The sequence below is a fragment of the Electrophorus electricus genome, chromosome 23 (genome assembly GCF_041902795.1).
Source record: "Electrophorus electricus isolate QZ-2024a chromosome 23, ASM4190279v1, whole genome shotgun sequence".
In the NCBI taxonomy this organism is placed as follows: Eukaryota; Metazoa; Chordata; class Actinopteri; order Gymnotiformes; family Gymnotidae; genus Electrophorus; species Electrophorus electricus.
This window is the reverse complement of record NC_137519.1, coordinates 6347501-6366877: the sequence shown is the minus strand read 5'-3', so window position 1 is coordinate 6366877 and position 19377 is coordinate 6347501. Positions and strand designations below refer to the sequence as shown.

The 19377-nt window shown below is 40.9% G+C and overlaps 1 protein-coding gene across 1 annotated transcript in view; it reads right to left on the bottom strand.

Annotated features, from left to right (window-relative positions):
- Positions 1 to 1892: 1892 nt before the first annotated feature.
- Positions 1893 to 19377, bottom strand: part of LOC118240432 (sialoadhesin-like) — a 23729-nt gene continuing 6244 nt past the window's right edge. The window contains exons 4-21 of the mRNA XM_081706570.1: positions 18773 to 19129; positions 18459 to 18677; positions 16698 to 17030; positions 16374 to 16607; positions 15865 to 16134; positions 13930 to 14217; positions 12383 to 12712; positions 11135 to 11353; positions 10162 to 10518; positions 9848 to 10066; positions 8087 to 8419; positions 7763 to 7996; positions 7254 to 7523; positions 5337 to 5606; positions 4756 to 4995; positions 4510 to 4591; positions 3801 to 3849; positions 1893 to 3621 (exon numbers count right to left, since the gene is read on the bottom strand). Of these exons, the coding sequence (XP_081562696.1) occupies positions 3418 to 3621; positions 3801 to 3849; positions 4510 to 4591; positions 4756 to 4995; positions 5337 to 5606; positions 7254 to 7523; positions 7763 to 7996; positions 8087 to 8419; positions 9848 to 10066; positions 10162 to 10518; positions 11135 to 11353; positions 12383 to 12712; positions 13930 to 14217; positions 15865 to 16134; positions 16374 to 16607; positions 16698 to 17030; positions 18459 to 18677; positions 18773 to 19129 (4508 nt within the window). The 3' untranslated portion in view covers positions 1893 to 3417. The remainder of the gene's footprint in view (positions 3622 to 3800; positions 3850 to 4509; positions 4592 to 4755; positions 4996 to 5336; positions 5607 to 7253; positions 7524 to 7762; positions 7997 to 8086; positions 8420 to 9847; positions 10067 to 10161; positions 10519 to 11134; positions 11354 to 12382; positions 12713 to 13929; positions 14218 to 15864; positions 16135 to 16373; positions 16608 to 16697; positions 17031 to 18458; positions 18678 to 18772; positions 19130 to 19377) is intronic.

Here is a 19377-nt window from a genome sequence, read left to right as displayed (position 1 = left end):
CGTCACTGTGTAGCCTTTAGCCCACAGGACAGGAAATGTGACAGTGATGTACTTCATCCCCAGTGTACTGGTGTAGTGATGCCTGTTGAAATTACATATAATTTGATTTAGTGGCTGTGTAATACTTTCTCATGTATTACTAAATTTGAATACGTTTATTTCTCTGCTGGTTACACATGTGATAAACAAAACAAACAACTTATTTCTATATATAGTTGTTACATCGTGTATTGAGTCTTTTTATATAGAATTACACATTCACATGTGTTTTCTTTAGAAATATATGAAATATATATATATATTAATGTTTTATAATTTCTTACACGTCTCTGTACATCATATTCTATGAGAATACGTAAATAAACAAGAACCACGTGGTGGCCCAAACTACACGGACACTGACGAGGGGGACCGTTACACTTTGTAACAGTATGCGAGTAATTAATGAAGCAAACTGACTTTATTGACTTTAAGTTTGTCTGTGCTGGCAAACTCAGGAAACAAATATTGACTTGTCACTACCACAATCTTTAGCGGTTGCTTCACAATTAGATTTTATTTTTAATTATAATGTTTTCATAATAGAATTGTACATAAACATGTTTTTTCTAATGTTCTCTTTCTTTAAGGTAATGATTTTTATTCTGATTAAAACAATATGTAACGGTCAGGGCCACCTGCTAGACTGCCCTCGGTGGCCAATAGAAGGCAGAGACTTCCGTAACGGTAATCACGGACAACCAGCAGCCCGAGTCTGATGTTTCTTAAGGGAAGTGCTCCCTCTGCTGGGGGAGGAGAGGAACGTTCCTTGATTAATGGCTGGTTATTTGATTTGTAGTCCGCCACAGAGCATTAGCTCAGGACAGACATTAACCTACTGGAGAATAAAATTAACTTTATAGAACTAAAGACAAACAAACACAGGCATAAGGAATATATATTGGAAAGTGACTATATTCAGTGTCCATCAAATAGAAATGATCAAGCAGTTTATTATTTCAGTGTAAAAAGAGCTACAGCTCTCAGTTTGTTTGGTAGTGAGATAAAATTTACAAAGTGAGCCTGAACAATTTTATTCCACTATATGTATTAGTACATTTGTTACAATTGGAATCAATTTTTGTATGTGTTAGAATTTTTATTAGATCTAGAATATGTTTGAAATCAGTCTTATAAGTGTACTATAGATATTTATTTGGGGTATAGATTTGTGTCAAGCTGTTCTATTATACCTTGTTTAGATTGTCCAGGAAGAGCTGGTACAGTGAGATTTTTATTTCCCTCTAAAATCACAGGCTGCGTGTACCTCACCTGACGAAGCGTACACCATGTATTACTGATATAAGAAAGCAGCCTATCACAGATGGTGCTTCATATTTTTGATGGAGATTGTTCCTGGAAATAATTCCACACCACAGAACGGACTTTCTTAAGTGATCCTTCCATTATGTTATGGTTTGTGATTTTCCAACTTGGCTAATTATGTGCTGTTATCTCTCCACTCACTGAAACCCTTGAACTGGGATGCATTTTTAATACTTTCAAACTATCTGGGAATTTGTAGGTGAACTATTCTGGTATTTGGGAAAAGAGGATTAACTTGGTATATGTAGCAATCACAGGTTGAAGCAGCAGGTTTCAGTAACATTTTGACATGTTTTAACACCTTGTCTAAAACAGATCAGCCTTGATTTTGAGATTGATTCTGGGTGTGATCCAGGGTTCTGAGTGTACTTCAGGGCTGTACTCTGAGGAGTCTTACGGACCCACGTCGCACTACCGTGACTGGTACAATGAAGTCCAGTATTTGGAGTCAGAGTCCGCAGGGTCCTACTACCCTTCCATGGACTACAACGAGGGCTACCTGGATTATGAAAGGAATGAGTACAGCGACGTTAGTCTGCCGTCAGACTCTGAGTTCAACTGCGGGAAGGATCCTTCGATGGAGTTGGAGGAGGTCCTTTATGGAGACGCTCCCTTGGACAGCGACACAACGTCTGCAGACTACCAGCGCGACGGGCCTCTGGTACCCAAGCTTCCGTCCAAGGCGCCGCCCAGGGCACGCCGCTCTGAGGCATGCAAGATGCCTCATGTGACTTTCAGAGAGGTGTCGTCGTTGTCCGAGGAGGAACCTCCCGGAGACAGGCAAAGTAGCTGGTGCGCCTCCTGAAATGAGCGTGCAGAAGTCACCGCCCCCTAAATCGGCGAGGGGCGATCTCCCACTGGCAGGTTGGACATCAGCCCAGCCGACGACTGGGGAACAGGCTGGGGTTCTTGCCGGCTTCCCTGGACTCTCTAGCAATCCTCGATGTAGTTTAATACGTGTCCCTGTCACTGTGTCTGTCCCCATCACATTGTCTGTGCCAATCACTTTGTCCCCCTTTGTGTCAGTGCCTGTACCGGTCAGTGTGTCTGTTCCCGTGTCTGTTGTTGTCCTGGTACATGTCCTCCGCCCCTCTGTCCTGTTCGCGCTGGACTGTATCGGGTCGCTCGGTCCTCCGGCTTCGCCATTTGGCGTTGTTTTCGGGGCTGTAGCCCGATAGGCTGGCACGTTGCTGGCAAGTCGCGCCATTGGGGAGGGGCTCTGTCACGGTATGGCCCCTCCTCCAAAACATCTCCCCGTGTGTGTTCGTGGGTGTGTCTGCATGTTTGTCCATGTGTCCACACCCTACCTCTGTTCCACACCTGATCCTTCTTATGTGCCATAAAAGTCTATCGTTTACGTGTTACTGTCAGTCTTTAACAATGATAGCGTGTGTGCTGTGTCTCCTGTGTTTTATGTGTTAATAACCATACACTGCAGATTAAAATTTGAGAACAACACACAATTTCCTTAATGTCAAGGTCACTGTGAAGTGCTATTTAACTTATTTAATGTTGTAATTCTTACTTTGTACTATATATAGCTAGACAAACAATTTCACTCAAAATGTCACATTTTGCATTTACTTCATGACATGCTCTAGTAAAAAGTGTTACATTTCCTTCCAAAAAGTGATTTTTTTGGTTTTAATATATTGAGGCATTTTATTTAACAAAATTCTATTTTGAACAGTTTTTTTTTTACTGATGCATGCTTTCCAAAACAGTAAATTCTTCTTCTTTGATTTTACTTAACATATACACTGCAGTAATTATTTTTTCAAGTCTTAACATGAAACCAAATTTTAAGATTAAATAAAAGATGTAAAATTTTAGGATTTAAAATAGCTGGCCAGTAGGTATAAGCATTTTCTATAACTAGTAAAATTGCTTTGGCCTCTGTCAAGATTTTTAGTTTTATTTATTTATTTATTTTTAGAGGGAGGGGTATCTCGTCAGCTTTAGTGTGTGCGCATGTTTGTGTGAGTGCATGTGTATGTGGGAAGGTGTGTCTAAGTGTGACAGAAATATGGTTAACTAAACAGTTTGCATTGCCTAACAGGCAGAGAATTTCACTCTGGCATGCTCTACTTCCTCTTCTTGATTAAGAGCCATTGGCAGTTGGACAGTAGAGTAGAGAGGTACTTCCTGTGAGTGGGAGTGTGTGAAATTAATGTTGGAGTAGAGAATGTCGTCATTTGTGGGGTCAGAGGGCATGTCCAGGGCTGAGACGTTATCATATACAGGAATAGAATCACGCTGAAAGAAAGAGAGAGAGAGATGAATTTCGACATGGTGATTAATGATTTTTGTAGTTAATAATCAAAATACAGGCTGAACTCTGTTACTTTGGTCATTGGACCCTTTATGGAAAACTTTGCAGGGATTTTGAGTTGGACTGAAATCTCAATCCTCTGTCGACTCTTCTTCAAACTCACTTTTGCGCTGGTCTCCTCACTCCTGCTGCTGACAGCTGTGGTTCGCCTCCTGGTGGTGAACCACAGTAATAACATCAACAGGCTCAATAGCTTCTGTGTTAATCAAACTCTAGTTAAAATGATTTGTGTTAAAACCTGGTTGACATCACTGGTATGATAATTATGTGGTTTAAATCATATGTCACTGACAGACAGCAATTTACCTCCTTTGGTGGGTTAGTCATATCCATCAATCCGATGTCATGGTGTTCTCAAGGCCTGAATACTTGGTCCTCTACTTTTTATTAATTATTCTCCACATTGGCAACATTACTAGACAACATGGTCTCCAGTTTCACTACTGTATGCATTATATGCAATTTTCTGCTCATCCAGTCCCCTCATACAGGCTGCCTCCTCTCAGCCTAGTTGATTGCCTGACTGATATTTTCTTCCAACCACCAGCTTGCTGTCTGAGTGATGTAATTGCTATGCCTTTGCAACTCTATTTTTTCTTTTTTTTTTAACAATTACTGAATAACATCTCATGTTTTAAAATTTTCTTGCATCTTCAATTTATTTATTTTATTTTATTTTATTTTTTTTACTTCAGTCTAATTGTCATTGTTTATTGTCTTTGCTCGTTTGTATAGTGATCTTGGGGACTGGGTAGTAAACAGCCTACAGCATTGGCAGGGTGTGTAATATCAATGTGGCTTCAGCTTCTTACCTCATCCATAGACAGACAGCAATGAGAGTCAGAAACAAAACTCCCGTGACTCCAGAAACTGCGTATGTCCCAGCTGGGTTCCCTGCATCAGGAAGGAGAGGGCAGCATGTTACACAGACGTGTGAACAGTCACAGAAGTCTTGCTGTATGACCTCATCAAACTGACACTGGAAGTGCAAGATAGTTGTCTCACTTTCTTTAATCACCATGTAGACAATAATGCAGTGAATTCAACCCAGACTGTACCTGAAGCAAATGACCATTCTGATGAGTTAGATGATCCAAATTGATTCTGCACCACACAGTAGAAAAGTTCACTTGTTCTTGTAGCTATAGTTAAATTGGTGCCATTTCCAAACAGTATGACATCACTTCCTGTCTTCTTGTACCAGGAGTAATTACTGATGGGGTTGGAGTCACTGTAGCACAGCAGTGTCACCGAGTCACCAGACACACGGTCAGTAACAGACGGGACTCTGGGAGGGTCTGAGCAGGAGAGCAAGAATTGAAATAATACATTTAATGTCTTTTTATTTTGACTGTTCATGTTTGAAAGTGGTCCATATCAGCCATCTATGGAAATATTTCAGAAAACAGTAACATTCAGTGCACAACCTGCATGAACACAATAACTTTAAAGAGTGATATTTATAAGACTATCATTAAAATGAATAAAACAGTTGCATAGCCACAGTGTAATGTTTCATTTGCTGCTGACTGTTCATCAGCTCACTGTTCATGGACTGTGGATGTGGGACCACCTGTTCTGTGTGTATACACATCACTTAAGGACACATTCTTAACACATCTCACAATAGTGAACCTACATAACACATCCAGAAGGGTGGTGGTGGAGTTGTGCTGTCCCAGCTGGTTGTGAGCGGTGCAGTAGTAGAGTCCACTGTGCTGGGAGCTGATGTTGGAGATGCTGTAATTCTGGCCTGTTGGCAGCAGTGTGTCTGCAGCTGCTCTCTGCTTAAACCAGGAGTAGGTGAGAACAGGAGGGTTTGCCTCACTGCTGCAGGTCAGAGTCACTGAATCTCCCTCAACTCTCTCTCCAGAGGGAACCATCAATGCTCTGGTGTTTCTAGGGGGATCTGAAAACAAACAATCTAAACTTTAAATCCAAACATATATATTAATGGCCCTAATTGTGGAGTATTTATCAACTATCCTGATAAGTGCCACCTGTGTCATGAACTCAGGTCACCCACCTTCCTAATGTATAGATCGGCATGCACCTACCTGGTAACTCACCAGCTTCTGATTCAACACACACGATCCAGTTCTCCTGAATGATCACCTGTCCCACCTCTTCTGCACTTTCCACCCTCTCTCCTCCAATCACCTTCACCCTCTCTGCTCCAATCATCTTCCTTTCTCAGCTCTTCATATATCGCTCTGTTTCGCTACCTCGTTGTGAAATATTGCCAACTCCATGTTGCATAGCGAGCATTTATTCAGCCTGTCTGTGTTCTGATCTGTGTCTCCCTTTCAGATTACATCTCCTGCCTTGAGACTGATTACCTGCCCACCCTGGATCTGGGTGACTACACCTTGTGCTGTGTTGAAAGGCAGCAGCAGGGCAGTGATGGCTCAGTGGTTAAGGTACTTGACTTGTAATTAGAAGGTTTCTGCTTCAAGCCCCACCACTGCCAAGCTTCAGCTGTTGGGCTTTATATATACATATATATTAATGGCCCTATTTTTCGGGTGTTTATCAACTATCCTGATAAGTGTCATCTGTGTCATGAACTCGGGTCACCTTGCTAATGTGCAGATCGCCATACACCTACCTGGAAACTCACCAGCTTCTGATTCACACTCTATTCAACACACGATCCAGTTCTCCTGAATGATCACCTGTCCTACCTCTGCCCCGCCGTCCACCCTCTCTCCTCCAATCACCTTCCTCCCTTTCTCCTCCAATCAGCTTCCTCCCTCTCTCCTACAATGATGTTCCTCCCTCCCTCATCCAATCATCTTCCTTCCTCAGCTCTTCATATACCATTGGAAGGTTGCTGGTTCAAGCCCCACCACTGCCAGGCTTCAGCTGTTGGGCCCTTGAGCAAGACCTTTAACCCTCAATTGCTCAACTTGTATTCAGTCATAATTGTACGATGCTTTGGATAAGTGTCAGCTAAAGGTAAAATGAAAGAACATTCAACTATTCTGACTTGCTTTGTTGCAGCCACACTGTGTACCTTTGTAGCTCATTTTCGTGTTTAGACTGCTGCTATTTGATCTCTCAGTGTCCTCAGGTTTTGTCTGCGTTACACTCTGTCTCTGTAGGGGGGCTTCTACTCTCTACAATTGTCCGTGTTTTTCGATGCAGCCTGTCTGTGTTTAACTAATGTCAGGGGTTTTATAGCATCAACTGTCATTCAGAACTCTGGTAATTCTCTATTTTATATTGATATCAAAGTGCTCATTGTCAGACTTATTTTACAGTGGGCATGTGTTACTAAATGGTGTTGAACCCAGTTTGAGTCAGTTATAGTTGCTTCCAAAATTAAAGTCGCTTAATGTATGGGCTGTTTTTTCTAGCCTCTTTATAACACTAGACAATCTGACAGTGTTGTGACCTGGGCAGGGTATTTAAATATATAAACACAGCACATATACTGTGCATCCATCCATATATACTTCACATGTACAGTATTAATCATACCTTATATGTATTTATATGTTACATTTAAAACATGTTGAATATGTTGTTTCATTAGGGTATAAACTGCACCTACATAACACATCCAGCAGGGTGGTGGTGGAGTTGTGCTGTCCCAGCTGGTTGTGAGCGGTGCAGTAGTAGAGTCCACTGTGCTGGGAGCTGATGTTGGAGATGCTGTAATTCTGGTCTGTTGGCAGCATTGTGTCTGCAGCTGCTCTCTGCTTAAACCAGGAGTAGGTGAGAACAGGAGGGTTTGCCTCACTGCTGCAGGTCAGAGTCACTGAATCTCCCTCCACTCTCTCTCCAGAGGAAACCATCAATGCTCTGGTGTTTCTAGGGGCATCTGAACACAAACACACACTGTTAACATTAAAACTAAACTCTCATACACAGTCTGGTTAAGAGATTCTTATACATTCAGAAGTTGTAGTTGATAACTGTGAAACTACAACAGATAGCATCATCATCATCATGAGCTGTAGTAGTAAGTATTGATTGTAGTGATGTTTCTGGTTTATGATTAACTGACTTTATTAAATGCATCAAGACATCATGATTTTCATATGTAAATTCTCCACTCACACACAGGAGGAGAGAGGAGGTTCTCATGGCCTTCAGTAGCACAGCTATAACTGACTGCATCCCTGACTGCAGATACAGAGCAGGAGACAAATGTGCAGTGAGACACACGCTGTCCGTTCTTGTACCAGATGTAGGTGGGGTTGTAGGGCAGAGTGCAGGTGGAGCTGCAGCTCAGTGTTACTGTCTGTCCCTCTGATCCTGGGACTGCTGGAGAGTCCACATTCACCTTCAGGCCTGTATGGGAGACTCTCATAAGTGTCTTCAGGGCTCAACACACAGATGGTGAACCATGTGACACTGCCAGACACAGAAGACTTATCTTACCTGTGACAGAGAGAGACACACCAGCAGAGCTGTCTGTGTGTATCATGTAGGGGGCTTTAAATCGGAGGAGATATTCTGCTGAGTCACTCTCTGTGAGATGTTTCAGTCTTAGTGTGTTCACATTAGCTCTGTGACTGAAAACCTCCACTCGGTCATCAGCATGACTCAGCTCTTTGACCTGTGGGTGGAGTCTGGCGTACCAGGCAGGTTGGGGGGTGGGCTGCTGATCCGGGAAGGTGTAGTAACCACGTATGTCCACTGATGAACCAATCAGAGCACAGATCCTCTGGGTGACGTAAGTTACACTCCAGCAGCTGTCCTTTCCATAAACACCTGTAACACATAAACTGAGTAAATCATAGCTGGACAAACAGACTACCAGTTCTTTTAAAGTCAGTTGTATATAATCAGAAGCTGGGCGACACAAGACTTGTCTTGTGTCACTTGTCTTGTTCTCAGGGAAGTTGTGCCAATTTTCCAGTGGGCCTTTTCATGAATGACCTGTTTTTAAAAAGGGCAAGTAATGTCAGTATATTTTGTGCATGTTTATACAATTACATATCAGGCTTTATTGTGTTCCTAAGTGTCTGCATGAACACTACTTATAAGTACAGTTACAGTAAGTATAGACCCCTCCTTTATGCCCTCATCCATGTGATGCCTCTCGCCATGTTTGATGTGTTGTTGTCCTCGGTTAACGTGTCACCGTGTGTTGTGTTTACACTCCTTTCCTCACATGTTGCCATGTCCCCCTTTATTACTCATTAGTGTGTCTCCAGCCTCACCTGTTCCTCATTTCCATCCCTGTAAATATTCTTTCTGTTTCCAGTTTTTATTTACTAAGTAATTTATTGTTTATTTACTAGGTTTTATTACCAGTTATGATTTACTATATGGATGATGGTCAATGTGTAAAGGCTTTAGCATTTAAATGGTCCTCTTATTTTTACTTTTACTTTTATTCTTTTACTTAAATTTTTTCCATTAAAAGACTTTTGTGTCTTTGTTTGATTGTTTGGTTGTTTTGAGACTCACGCCTGCATCCTGTCACAGTAAGAGTCTAATAAAAAATGTAACACTTGCTCTTTGGTCAAAACCAGGCCACCCATGAAGGAGGCCAACAGAGGTTATTATTATTATTATTATTATTATTATTAGTTGCATTTATATAGCACCTTTCTCAAACTCAAGGTTGCTTTACAAATATTGCTTTTTTTTCTTTTTTTTTCCAAGAACAGCAGTGGTTGATTAAAACTTCCAACTGCCAATAATATGTATGTAAACATAAACACAGTGGATTTAAAAATTAAACGCAGTGATTTATGGAAAAACATGTAAAAAAAAAAAAAAGATTCCAAAAATACCTTAAACACTTGAAAACTCTTAAATTGAAATATATCTAAAAATGCTGTAGTTGTCTTATGTCTTAGCCATATGTGACTCAGCATGAGTTCACTGTAATCTAGTAGAAGTTGCCAGTGACACAGAGTGAGTGCAGTTTAAAGTGAGGACAAGAGCAAGAGACAATGAGAACACAAACAAAACACACTGATGTAGTACTGCTGAACCAGCTAGCCAGTGCCCACAAATGTATAGAGCCCTCAACAGTGAAAGGTGCTTCCCAGCTACTTATAAACATGTAGGCAGAACCAGCAGCAAAAAACAGCAAAAACAAACAATCAAACAAACAAACTTTTTATCTGATAGAAGCTGCCAGTAAGGTGCTGACAGAGTGATGAGAGTTTAAAGTGAGGATCTTACAGACAGCAGGAGAGCGGAGCTCCTCATATCCTCTTACAGCACAGGAGTAGCTGCCTGCATCCTCACTACTGCCATACACATACAGTCCATTAGTGTTCTGGTTATATACAGGCTGTCCATTCCTGTACCAGATGTAGGTGGGGTTGTTGGGCAGCGTGCAGGTGGAGCTGCAGATCAGGTCCTTTGGACTACTTCTGTCTGATACTGTAATCTTCAGATCTGCAAGTGATTATAAAAAAATGTCTGGTGCTATTTTTAATGAAAAGAAAATTATTATAGCTTACTAAACTTATTTTTAAATTATACAACATTACCTGTGACAGAGAGAGATACTCCAGGATGTCCAGTGTATTTCCCCGCAGTACTATCAGTGTGGAATCTGAACCTGTATGTGTGAGCGTCACTCTCTCTCAGGTGAGTGATTGTCATACTACAGTCATTCTGGGAGCTCTGTCTATACTGCACTCTCCCCTCATACTCCTCTTCCTCTCTCACATCCACAGGTTCAACACCAACCTGCTGCTCTGTAATGAACCAAAATGATTTTGTGACCTTCTGGTTATTAGGGTAGGTATAGTAACAGTGCAGGTCCACAGATGAGCCAATCAGAGAGCAGATTTTCTGGCTATAGTAAGTCACACTCCAGCATCTCCAATTATCTGTAGAAACACCTGAAACAGAAACACTAAATGAAAAACAACTGAAACACATCAGTGTTATAGCAATAATACTCTGAAACCAGTACCAGTCAGCAATGTACCACATGAGTGTTTCCTCTAATCAGATACTTTTAGTGAGACAATGAGAATGCAGTTTAAAGTAAGGCCCAGAATTCATAAGTATTTGCCTAAGCAGTATTTATAAGAGCATGTACAGTATAATTATCTTATAAAAGTGTGTTACTAACAACTGCTCTTTGATCAAAACCAGGTCGCCCATGAAAGAGGCCAGTAGAGGTTGACTAAATGTACACAGGGAACAGGATTGTAGTACAGTCAGTCAGCTGGCCTAAGAGAACAGTAGCAATACCAGCAGTGATACATTATAGCTAACTGACTGTGAAATGTTAGGTACAGATATACAGTAGATGTACTTAATAAAGTGATCATTTAGTGTGTAAATAAAACACAAATACATGACTGAAATATACTTACCGACACCTGCAAAACAGAAACAAAAATATATCAGCAATTAAGTAGCATCAAGGTCTCCCAGCCATTGCTAATCTAACAGTAGATGCTAGTGAGTTTCTGACAGAGTGATGAGAGTTTAAAGTGAGGATCTTACAGACAGCAGGAGAGCGGAGCTCCTCATATCCTCTTACAGCACAGGAGTATCTGCCTGCACCACTATAGTCATACATATGCAGTTCATTAGTGTCCTGGTTATATACAGGCTGTCCATTCCAGTACCAGATGTAGGTGGGGTTGTTGGGCAGCGTGCAGTTGGAGCTGCAGTTCAGTGTGGTTCTCCATCTATATGTGTTTGGTCTCGTAACCTTCAGATCTGCAAGTCATTTTAATTAAGAAGCTTTGGTGTTATATTTATAAATAGTATATAGTTAACTAATCTTATGTGATTACGTGTGACAGACAGAGATGCTCCAGGTTCACCACTGTATTGACTGTATTAGTAATATTAGTAATGAAAATGTTAGCTTTTAAACCAAGCCCAATAAATGTGTAGGAAATATGCATAAGATTTATTGATCATATATATATACTCACTGAGCTCTTTTTTAGAAACACCTGCTTTAGGTAAGTGTACAGTCAGAGACTATATATAACCCATCTGTGGTGATGCACAGTTGGTCTTAACCATCTTCATTATCAGTGGTTATTTTCTGACTGCAGAACCAGATGGATGGTGAACCAGTCTCAACTCAGCAATGACAATGACACATGTAAACCAGTAACACACCCATGTCTGATAAACTTGTACAAACGCAGCACAATCATAACTACATTTATGTCCATCAGTATTCAGTATTAGTCTAACTAAGATCCAACTGCAAGACACGTTTGCTTAGTAAGTTCAGACTATGCTGCTGTGAGTGTAGATGGTACAGTGAAGGGACTGGTGTTTGCTCAGCTCTTGTAAATGGTTCTGTCCAGTTTCTTACATACACACTATTGTAAATGTAGTCAGTATCACTGCTCTGTTGAAACTGTTTCACCACCTTCCTTCTGTGTGTACTAGTAACAGAGAATCAGGTGAATTATCCCAGCATGAAATATCACACAATCTCATGTCAGCTCTGACCAGACTGGACTGGAAGGGATAAAATGACTGAATAATTAAAAATGTAATAATATCCATATAAAAAGAATAACACACATGTGACATGCAAATATATAGCTTAAGATGGATTGTCTTAATATGGCGAATATTGAATAATACTGAACTTCTGTATTAGCATTGAGATGTCTTGCATACTGTGTGTGTGTGTGTGTGTGTGAGAGAGAGAGAGAGAGAGAGAGAGAGAGAGAGAGAGAGAGTGTGTGTGTGTGTTCTATGTTTTAAGTTTGTTATTACCTGTAATAGTTAGAGTAACTCCAGATGAAGCAGATATCCATTTATTCCTCCATGTTCTAAATCTGAAGTTATAAACTCCAGAGTCACTTACTTTCACGTTGTTCATTGTCAGTGTACAGTCATTCCACTGTGTGCTTACAGACACTCGTCCTAAATATTGAGGATCTTTACTCAGGTCTTGTGGTTCTCCATCAGATCTCTGGACCTGATACCACTCTCTCGGTCTGTCACTGGAGGAACTAGATGTATATTTGCAGGGGATTTTTACTGTAGATCCAGTAAGAGCACAGAGGCTCCGAGAGGAGAGAGTTACACTCTCCTGAGACTGAGCTCCTGAAACACACACACACACACACACACACACACACACACACACCAGGATTATAGGGGTGAGTTCACACTCTTATCTTTATCTGAGTGTGACTGTCATGGTGTGAATGCTGCTGCTGCTGCTGCTGATGATGAATACAAACACACATTGGCATTAGAACCACAAACAGGACTCTGCAGTTTAAAGAACATACAAAGCAGTGCACTGTTGCAACATAAACAAATAGATACTGGCGATGGAGGCATGCAATTTAAAGGTGCAAGGAGGTGGATTTTGTAACAAATCTTATATCCATTGTGATCTTTATATATTTATTATTTTCTCATTTTTTTCTGAAGTGATTTTTTAAAAGGCTCAATTCTGGTTGACGTGAATCAGATCTTATCTGAGGAAAATGTTAGAGAAAAATTAAATGGTGGCTTGAAAGGGCAGTGGTGATTTGCAGAGAGATCAGAGAGAAATATAAATAGAGATTTCACAAAAAGGTTTACCTGCCAGTAAGATGAGCAACACTGCTACTGAAATATTTCCTCCCATTACAAATATCACAGTATTCCCCTTTGGACAAAATGTATTTAAGTTTAGTTTTTATTTTTAATCTGTACTGTATTCATATGTAATTAATATATTCTCCAAACTAAGCTTGGTCCTCTGCTAAGACTAGAATGATGATACAGTTACAAATTTGTAAGAATATTTCTAAGAATAAGTCAGAGTTGGGGTTCATTTTAAGGTAAGGACTAATATCAGGGTTCACTTTTGTACTCTTTCTTACAACTTTATTCAAGCAGAATCTAATGACATCTCTCTCACTTGTTGTAATTCCCTGCAGGGTTTTGTGAGATCACGCTCACATCTCTTGGCATGTGCAGTCTGTCACTCCCTTCTACTCTGTTCATCACTGGTCAGTGTGTGACCACAAGACTACTGCTGACAGGAGATTATTGCAATGGCTCATTCTCAGCACAGCAGTTACACAGGCATGAAAGAGGCATGGAAGTGGTATCAGAATCAGAATCAGAATTTGCCAAGTACAAAGTGTACATAGAATTCTCTTGGTGTTTAAATAAGATTAAGTACACTAAGATAAATAAAAAAAGATAAACTTCATAAAAACAAAATCTAAACTATATATACACACTATATGTAACCTGTATATGCATGACTACATATAAACTATATATCTTATACATAAACTATGTATAACATAAAATACAAGTGCATTCGCTCGCACACACACACACACACACACACACACACACACACACACACACACACACAATTTGTTCTGCAAAGCAGTAGAGTCCACTGTGCTGGGAGCTGATGTTGGAGATGCTGTAATTCTGGCCTGTTGGCAGCAGTGTGTCTGCAGCTGCTCTCTGCTTAAACCAGGAGTAGGTGAGAACAGGAGGGTTTGCCTCACTGCTGCAGGTCAGAGTCACTGAATCTCCCTCAACTCTCTCTCCAGAGGGAACCATCAATGCTCTGGTGTTTCTAGGGGGATCTGAAAACAAACAATCTAAACTTTAAATCCAAACATATATATTAATGGCCCTAATTGTGGAGTATTTATCAACTATCCTGATAAGTGCCACCTGTGTCATGAACTCAGGTCACCCACCTTCCTAATGTATAGATCGGCATGCACCTACCTGGTAACTCACCAGCTTCTGATTCAACACACACGATCCAGTTCTCCTGAATGATCACCTGTCCCACCTCTTCTGCACTTTCCACCCTCTCTCCTCCAATCACCTTCACCCTCTCTGCTCCAATCATCTTCCTTTCTCAGCTCTTCATATATCGCTCTGTTTCGCTACCTCGTTGTGAAATATTGCCAACTCCATGTTGCATAGCGAGCATTTATTCAGCCTGTCTGTGTTCTGATCTGTGTCTCCCTTTCAGATTACATCTCCTGCCTTGAGACTGATTACCTGCCCACCCTGGATCTGGGTGACTACACCTTGTGCTGTGTTGAAAGGCAGCAGCAGGGCAGTGATGGCTCAGTGGTTAAGGTACTTGACTTGTAATTAGAAGGTTTCTGCTTCAAGCCCCACCACTGCCAAGCTTCAGCTGTTGGGCTTTATATATACATATATATTAATGGCCCTATTTTTCGGGTGTTTATCAACTATCCTGATAAGTGTCATCTGTGTCATGAACTCGGGTCACCTTGCTAATGTGCAGATCGCCATACACCTACCTGGAAACTCACCAGCTTCTGATTCACACTCTATTCAACACACGATCCAGTTCTCCTGAATGATCACCTGTCCTACCTCTGCCCCGCCGTCCACCCTCTCTCCTCCAATCACCTTCCTCCCTTTCTCCTCCAATCAGCTTCCTCCCTCTCTCCTACAATGATGTTCCTCCCTCCCTCATCCAATCATCTTCCTTCCTCAGCTCTTCATATACCATTGGAAGGTTGCTGGTTCAAGCCCCACCACTGCCAGGCTTCAGCTGTTGGGCCCTTGAGCAAGACCTTTAACCCTCAATTGCTCAACTTGTATTCAGTCATAATTGTACGATGCTTTGGATAAGTGTCAGCTAAAGGTAAAATGAAAGAACATTCAACTATTCTGACTTGCTTTGTTGCAGCCACACTGTGTACCTTTGTAGCTCATTTTCGTGTTTAGACTGCTGCTATTTGATCTCTCAGTGTCCTCAGGTTTTGTCTGCGTTACACTCTGTCTCTGTAGGGGGGCTTCTACTCTCTACAATTGTCCGTGTTTTTCGATGCAGCCTGTCTGTGTTTAACTAATGTCAGGGGTTTTATAGCATCAACTGTCATTCAGAACTCTGGTAATTCTCTATTTTATATTGATATCAAAGTGCTCATTGTCAGACTTATTTTACAGTGGGCATGTGTTACTAAATGGTGTTGAACCCAGTTTGAGTCAGTTATAGTTGCTTCCAAAATTAAAGTCGCTTAATGTATGGGCTGTTTTTTCTAGCCTCTTTATAACACTAGACAATCTGACAGTGTTGTGACCTGGGCAGGGTATTTAAATATATAAACACAGCACATATACTGTGCATCCATCCATATATACTTCACATGTACAGTATTAATCATACCTTATATGTATTTATATGTTACATTTAAAACATGTTGAATATGTTGTTTCATTAGGGTATAAACTGCACCTACATAACACATCCAGCAGGGTGGTGGTGGAGTTGTGCTGTCCCAGCTGGTTGTGAGCGGTGCAGTAGTAGAGTCCACTGTGCTGGGAGCTGATGTTGGAGATGCTGTAATTCTGGTCTGTTGGCAGCATTGTGTCTGCAGCTGCTCTCTGCTTAAACCAGGAGTAGGTGAGAACAGGAGGGTTTGCCTCACTGCTGCAGGTCAGAGTCACTGAATCTCCCTCCACTCTCTCTCCAGAGGAAACCATCAATGCTCTGGTGTTTCTAGGGGCATCTGAACACAAACACACACTGTTAACATTAAAACTAAACTCTCATACACAGTCTGGTTAAGAGATTCTTATACATTCAGAAGTTGTAGTTGATAACTGTGAAACTACAACAGATAGCATCATCATCATCATGAGCTGTAGTAGTAAGTATTGATTGTAGTGATGTTTCTGGTTTATGATTAACTGACTTTATTAAATGCATCAAGACATCATGATTTTCATATGTAAATTCTCCACTCACACACAGGAGGAGAGAGGAGGTTCTCATGGCCTTCAGTAGCACAGCTATAACTGACTGCATCCCTGACTGCAGATACAGAGCAGGAGACAAATGTGCAGTGAGACACACGCTGTCCGTTCTTGTACCAGATGTAGGTGGGGTTGTAGGGCAGAGTGCAGGTGGAGCTGCAGCTCAGTGTTACTGTCTGTCCCTCTGATCCTGGGACTGCTGGAGAGTCCACATTCACCTTCAGGCCTGTATGGGAGACTCTCATAAGTGTCTTCAGGGCTCAACACACAGATGGTGAACCATGTGACACTGCCAGACACAGAAGACTTATCTTACCTGTGACAGAGAGAGACACACCAGCAGAGCTGTCTGTGTGTATCATGTAGGGGGCTTTAAATCGGAGGAGATATTCTGCTGAGTCACTCTCTGTGAGATGTTTCAGTCTTAGTGTGTTCACATTAGCTCTGTGACTGAAAACCTCCACTCGGTCATCAGCATGACTCAGCTCTTTGACCTGTGGGTGGAGTCTGGCGTACCAGGCAGGTTGGGGGGTGGGCTGCTGATCCGGGAAGGTGTAGTAACCACGTATGTCCACTGATGAACCAATCAGAGCACAGATCCTCTGGGTGACGTAAGTTACACTCCAGCAGCTGTCCTTTCCATAAACACCTGTAACACATAAACTGAGTAAATCATAGCTGGACAAACAGACTACCAGTTCTTTTAAAGTCAGTTGTATATAATCAGAAGCTGGGCGACACAAGACTTGTCTTGTGTCACTTGTCTTGTTCTCAGGGAAGTTGTGCCAATTTTCCAGTGGGCCTTTTCATGAATGACCTGTTTTTAAAAAGGGCAAGTAATGTCAGTATATTTTGTGCATGTTTATACAATTACATATCAGGCTTTATTGTGTTCCTAAGTGTCTGCATGAACACTACTTATAAGTACAGTTACAGTAAGTATAGACCCCTCCTTTATGCCCTCATCCATGTGATGCCTCTCGCCATGTTTGATGTGTTGTTGTCCTCGGTTAACGTGTCACCGTGTGTTGTGTTTACACTCCTTTCCTCACATGTTGCCATGTCCCCCTTTATTACTCATTAGTGTGTCTCCAGCCTCACCTGTTCCTCATTTCCATCCCTGTAAATATTCTTTCTGTTTCCAGTTTTTATTTACTAAGTAATTTATTGTTTATTTACTAGGTTTTGTTACCAGTTATGATTTACTATATGGATGATGGTCAATGTGTAAAGGCTTTAGCATTTAAATGGTCCTCTTATTTTTACTTTTACTTTTATTCTTTTACTTAAATTTTTTCCATTAAAAGACTTTTGTGTCTTTGTTTGATTGTTTGGTTGTTTTGAGACTCACGCCTGCATCCTGTCACAGTAAGAGTCTAATAAAAAATGTAACACTTGCTCTTTGGTCAAAACCAGGCCACCCATGAAGGAGGCCAACAGAGGTTATTATTATTATTATTATTATTATTATTAGTTGCATTTATATAGCACCTTTCTCAAACTCAAGGTTGCTTTACAAATATTGCTTTTTTTTCTTTTTTTTTCCAAGAACAGCAGTGGTTGATTAAAACTTCCAACTGCCAATAATATGTATGTAAACATAAACACGGTGGATTTAAAAATTAAACGCAGTGATTTATGGAAAAACATGTAAAAAAAAAAAAAAGATTCCAAAAATACCTTAAACACTTGAAAACTCTTAAATTGAAATATATCTAAAAATGCTGTAGTTGTCTTATGTCTTAGCCATATGTGACTCAGCATGAGTTCACTGTAATCTAGTAGAAGTTGCCAGTGACACAGAGTGAGTGCAGTTTAAAGTGAGGACAAGAGCAAGAGACAATGAGAACACAAACAAAACACACTGATGTAGTACTGCTGAACCAGCTAGCCAGTGCCCACAAATGTATAGAGCCCTCAACAGTGAAAGGTGCTTCCCAGCTACTTATAAACATGTAGGCAGAACCAGCAGCAAAAAACAGCAAAAACAAACAATCAAACAAACAAACTTTTTATCTGATAGAAGCTGCCAGTAAGGTGCTGACAGAGTGATGAGAGTTTAAAGTGAGGATCTTACAGACAGCAGGAGAGCGGAGCTCCTCATATCCTCTTACAGCACAGGAGTAGCTGCCTGCATCCTCACTACTGCCATACACATACAGTCCATTAGTGTTCTGGTTATATACAGGCTGTCCATTCCTGTACCAGATGTAGGTGGGGTTGTTGGGCAGCGTGCAGGTGGAGCTGCAGATCAGGTCCTTTGGACTACTTCTGTCTGATACTGTAATCTTCAGATCTGCAAGTGATTATAAAAAAATGTCTGGTGCTATTTTTAATGAAAAGAAAATTATTATAGCTTACTAAACTTATTTTTAAATTATACAACATTACCTGTGACAGAGAGAGATACTCCAGGATGTCCAGTGTATTTCCCCGCAGTACTATCAGTGTGGAATCTGAACCTGTATGTGTGAGCGTCACTCTCTCTCAGGTGAGTGATTGTCATACTACAGTCATTCTGGGAGCTCTGTCTATACTGCACTCTCCCCTCATACTCCTCTTCCTCTCTCACATCCACAGGTTCAACACCAACCTGCTGCTCTGTAATGAACCAAAATGATTTTGTGACCTTCTGGTTATTAGGGTAGGTATAGTAACAGTGCAGGTCCACAGATGAGCCAATCAGAGAGCAGATTTTCTGGCTATAGTAAGTCACACTCCAGCATCTCCAATTATCTGTAGAAACACCTGAAACAGAAACACTAAATGAAAAACAACTGAAACACATCAGTGTTATAGCAATAATACTCTGAAACCAGTACCAGTCAGCAATGTACCACATGAGTGTTTCCTCTAATCAGATACTTTTAGTGAGACAATGAGAATGCAGTTTAAAGTAAGGCCCAGAATTCATAAGTATTTGCCTAAGCAGTATTTATAAGAGCATGTACAGTATAATTATCTTATAAAAGTGTGTTACTAACAACTGCTCTTTG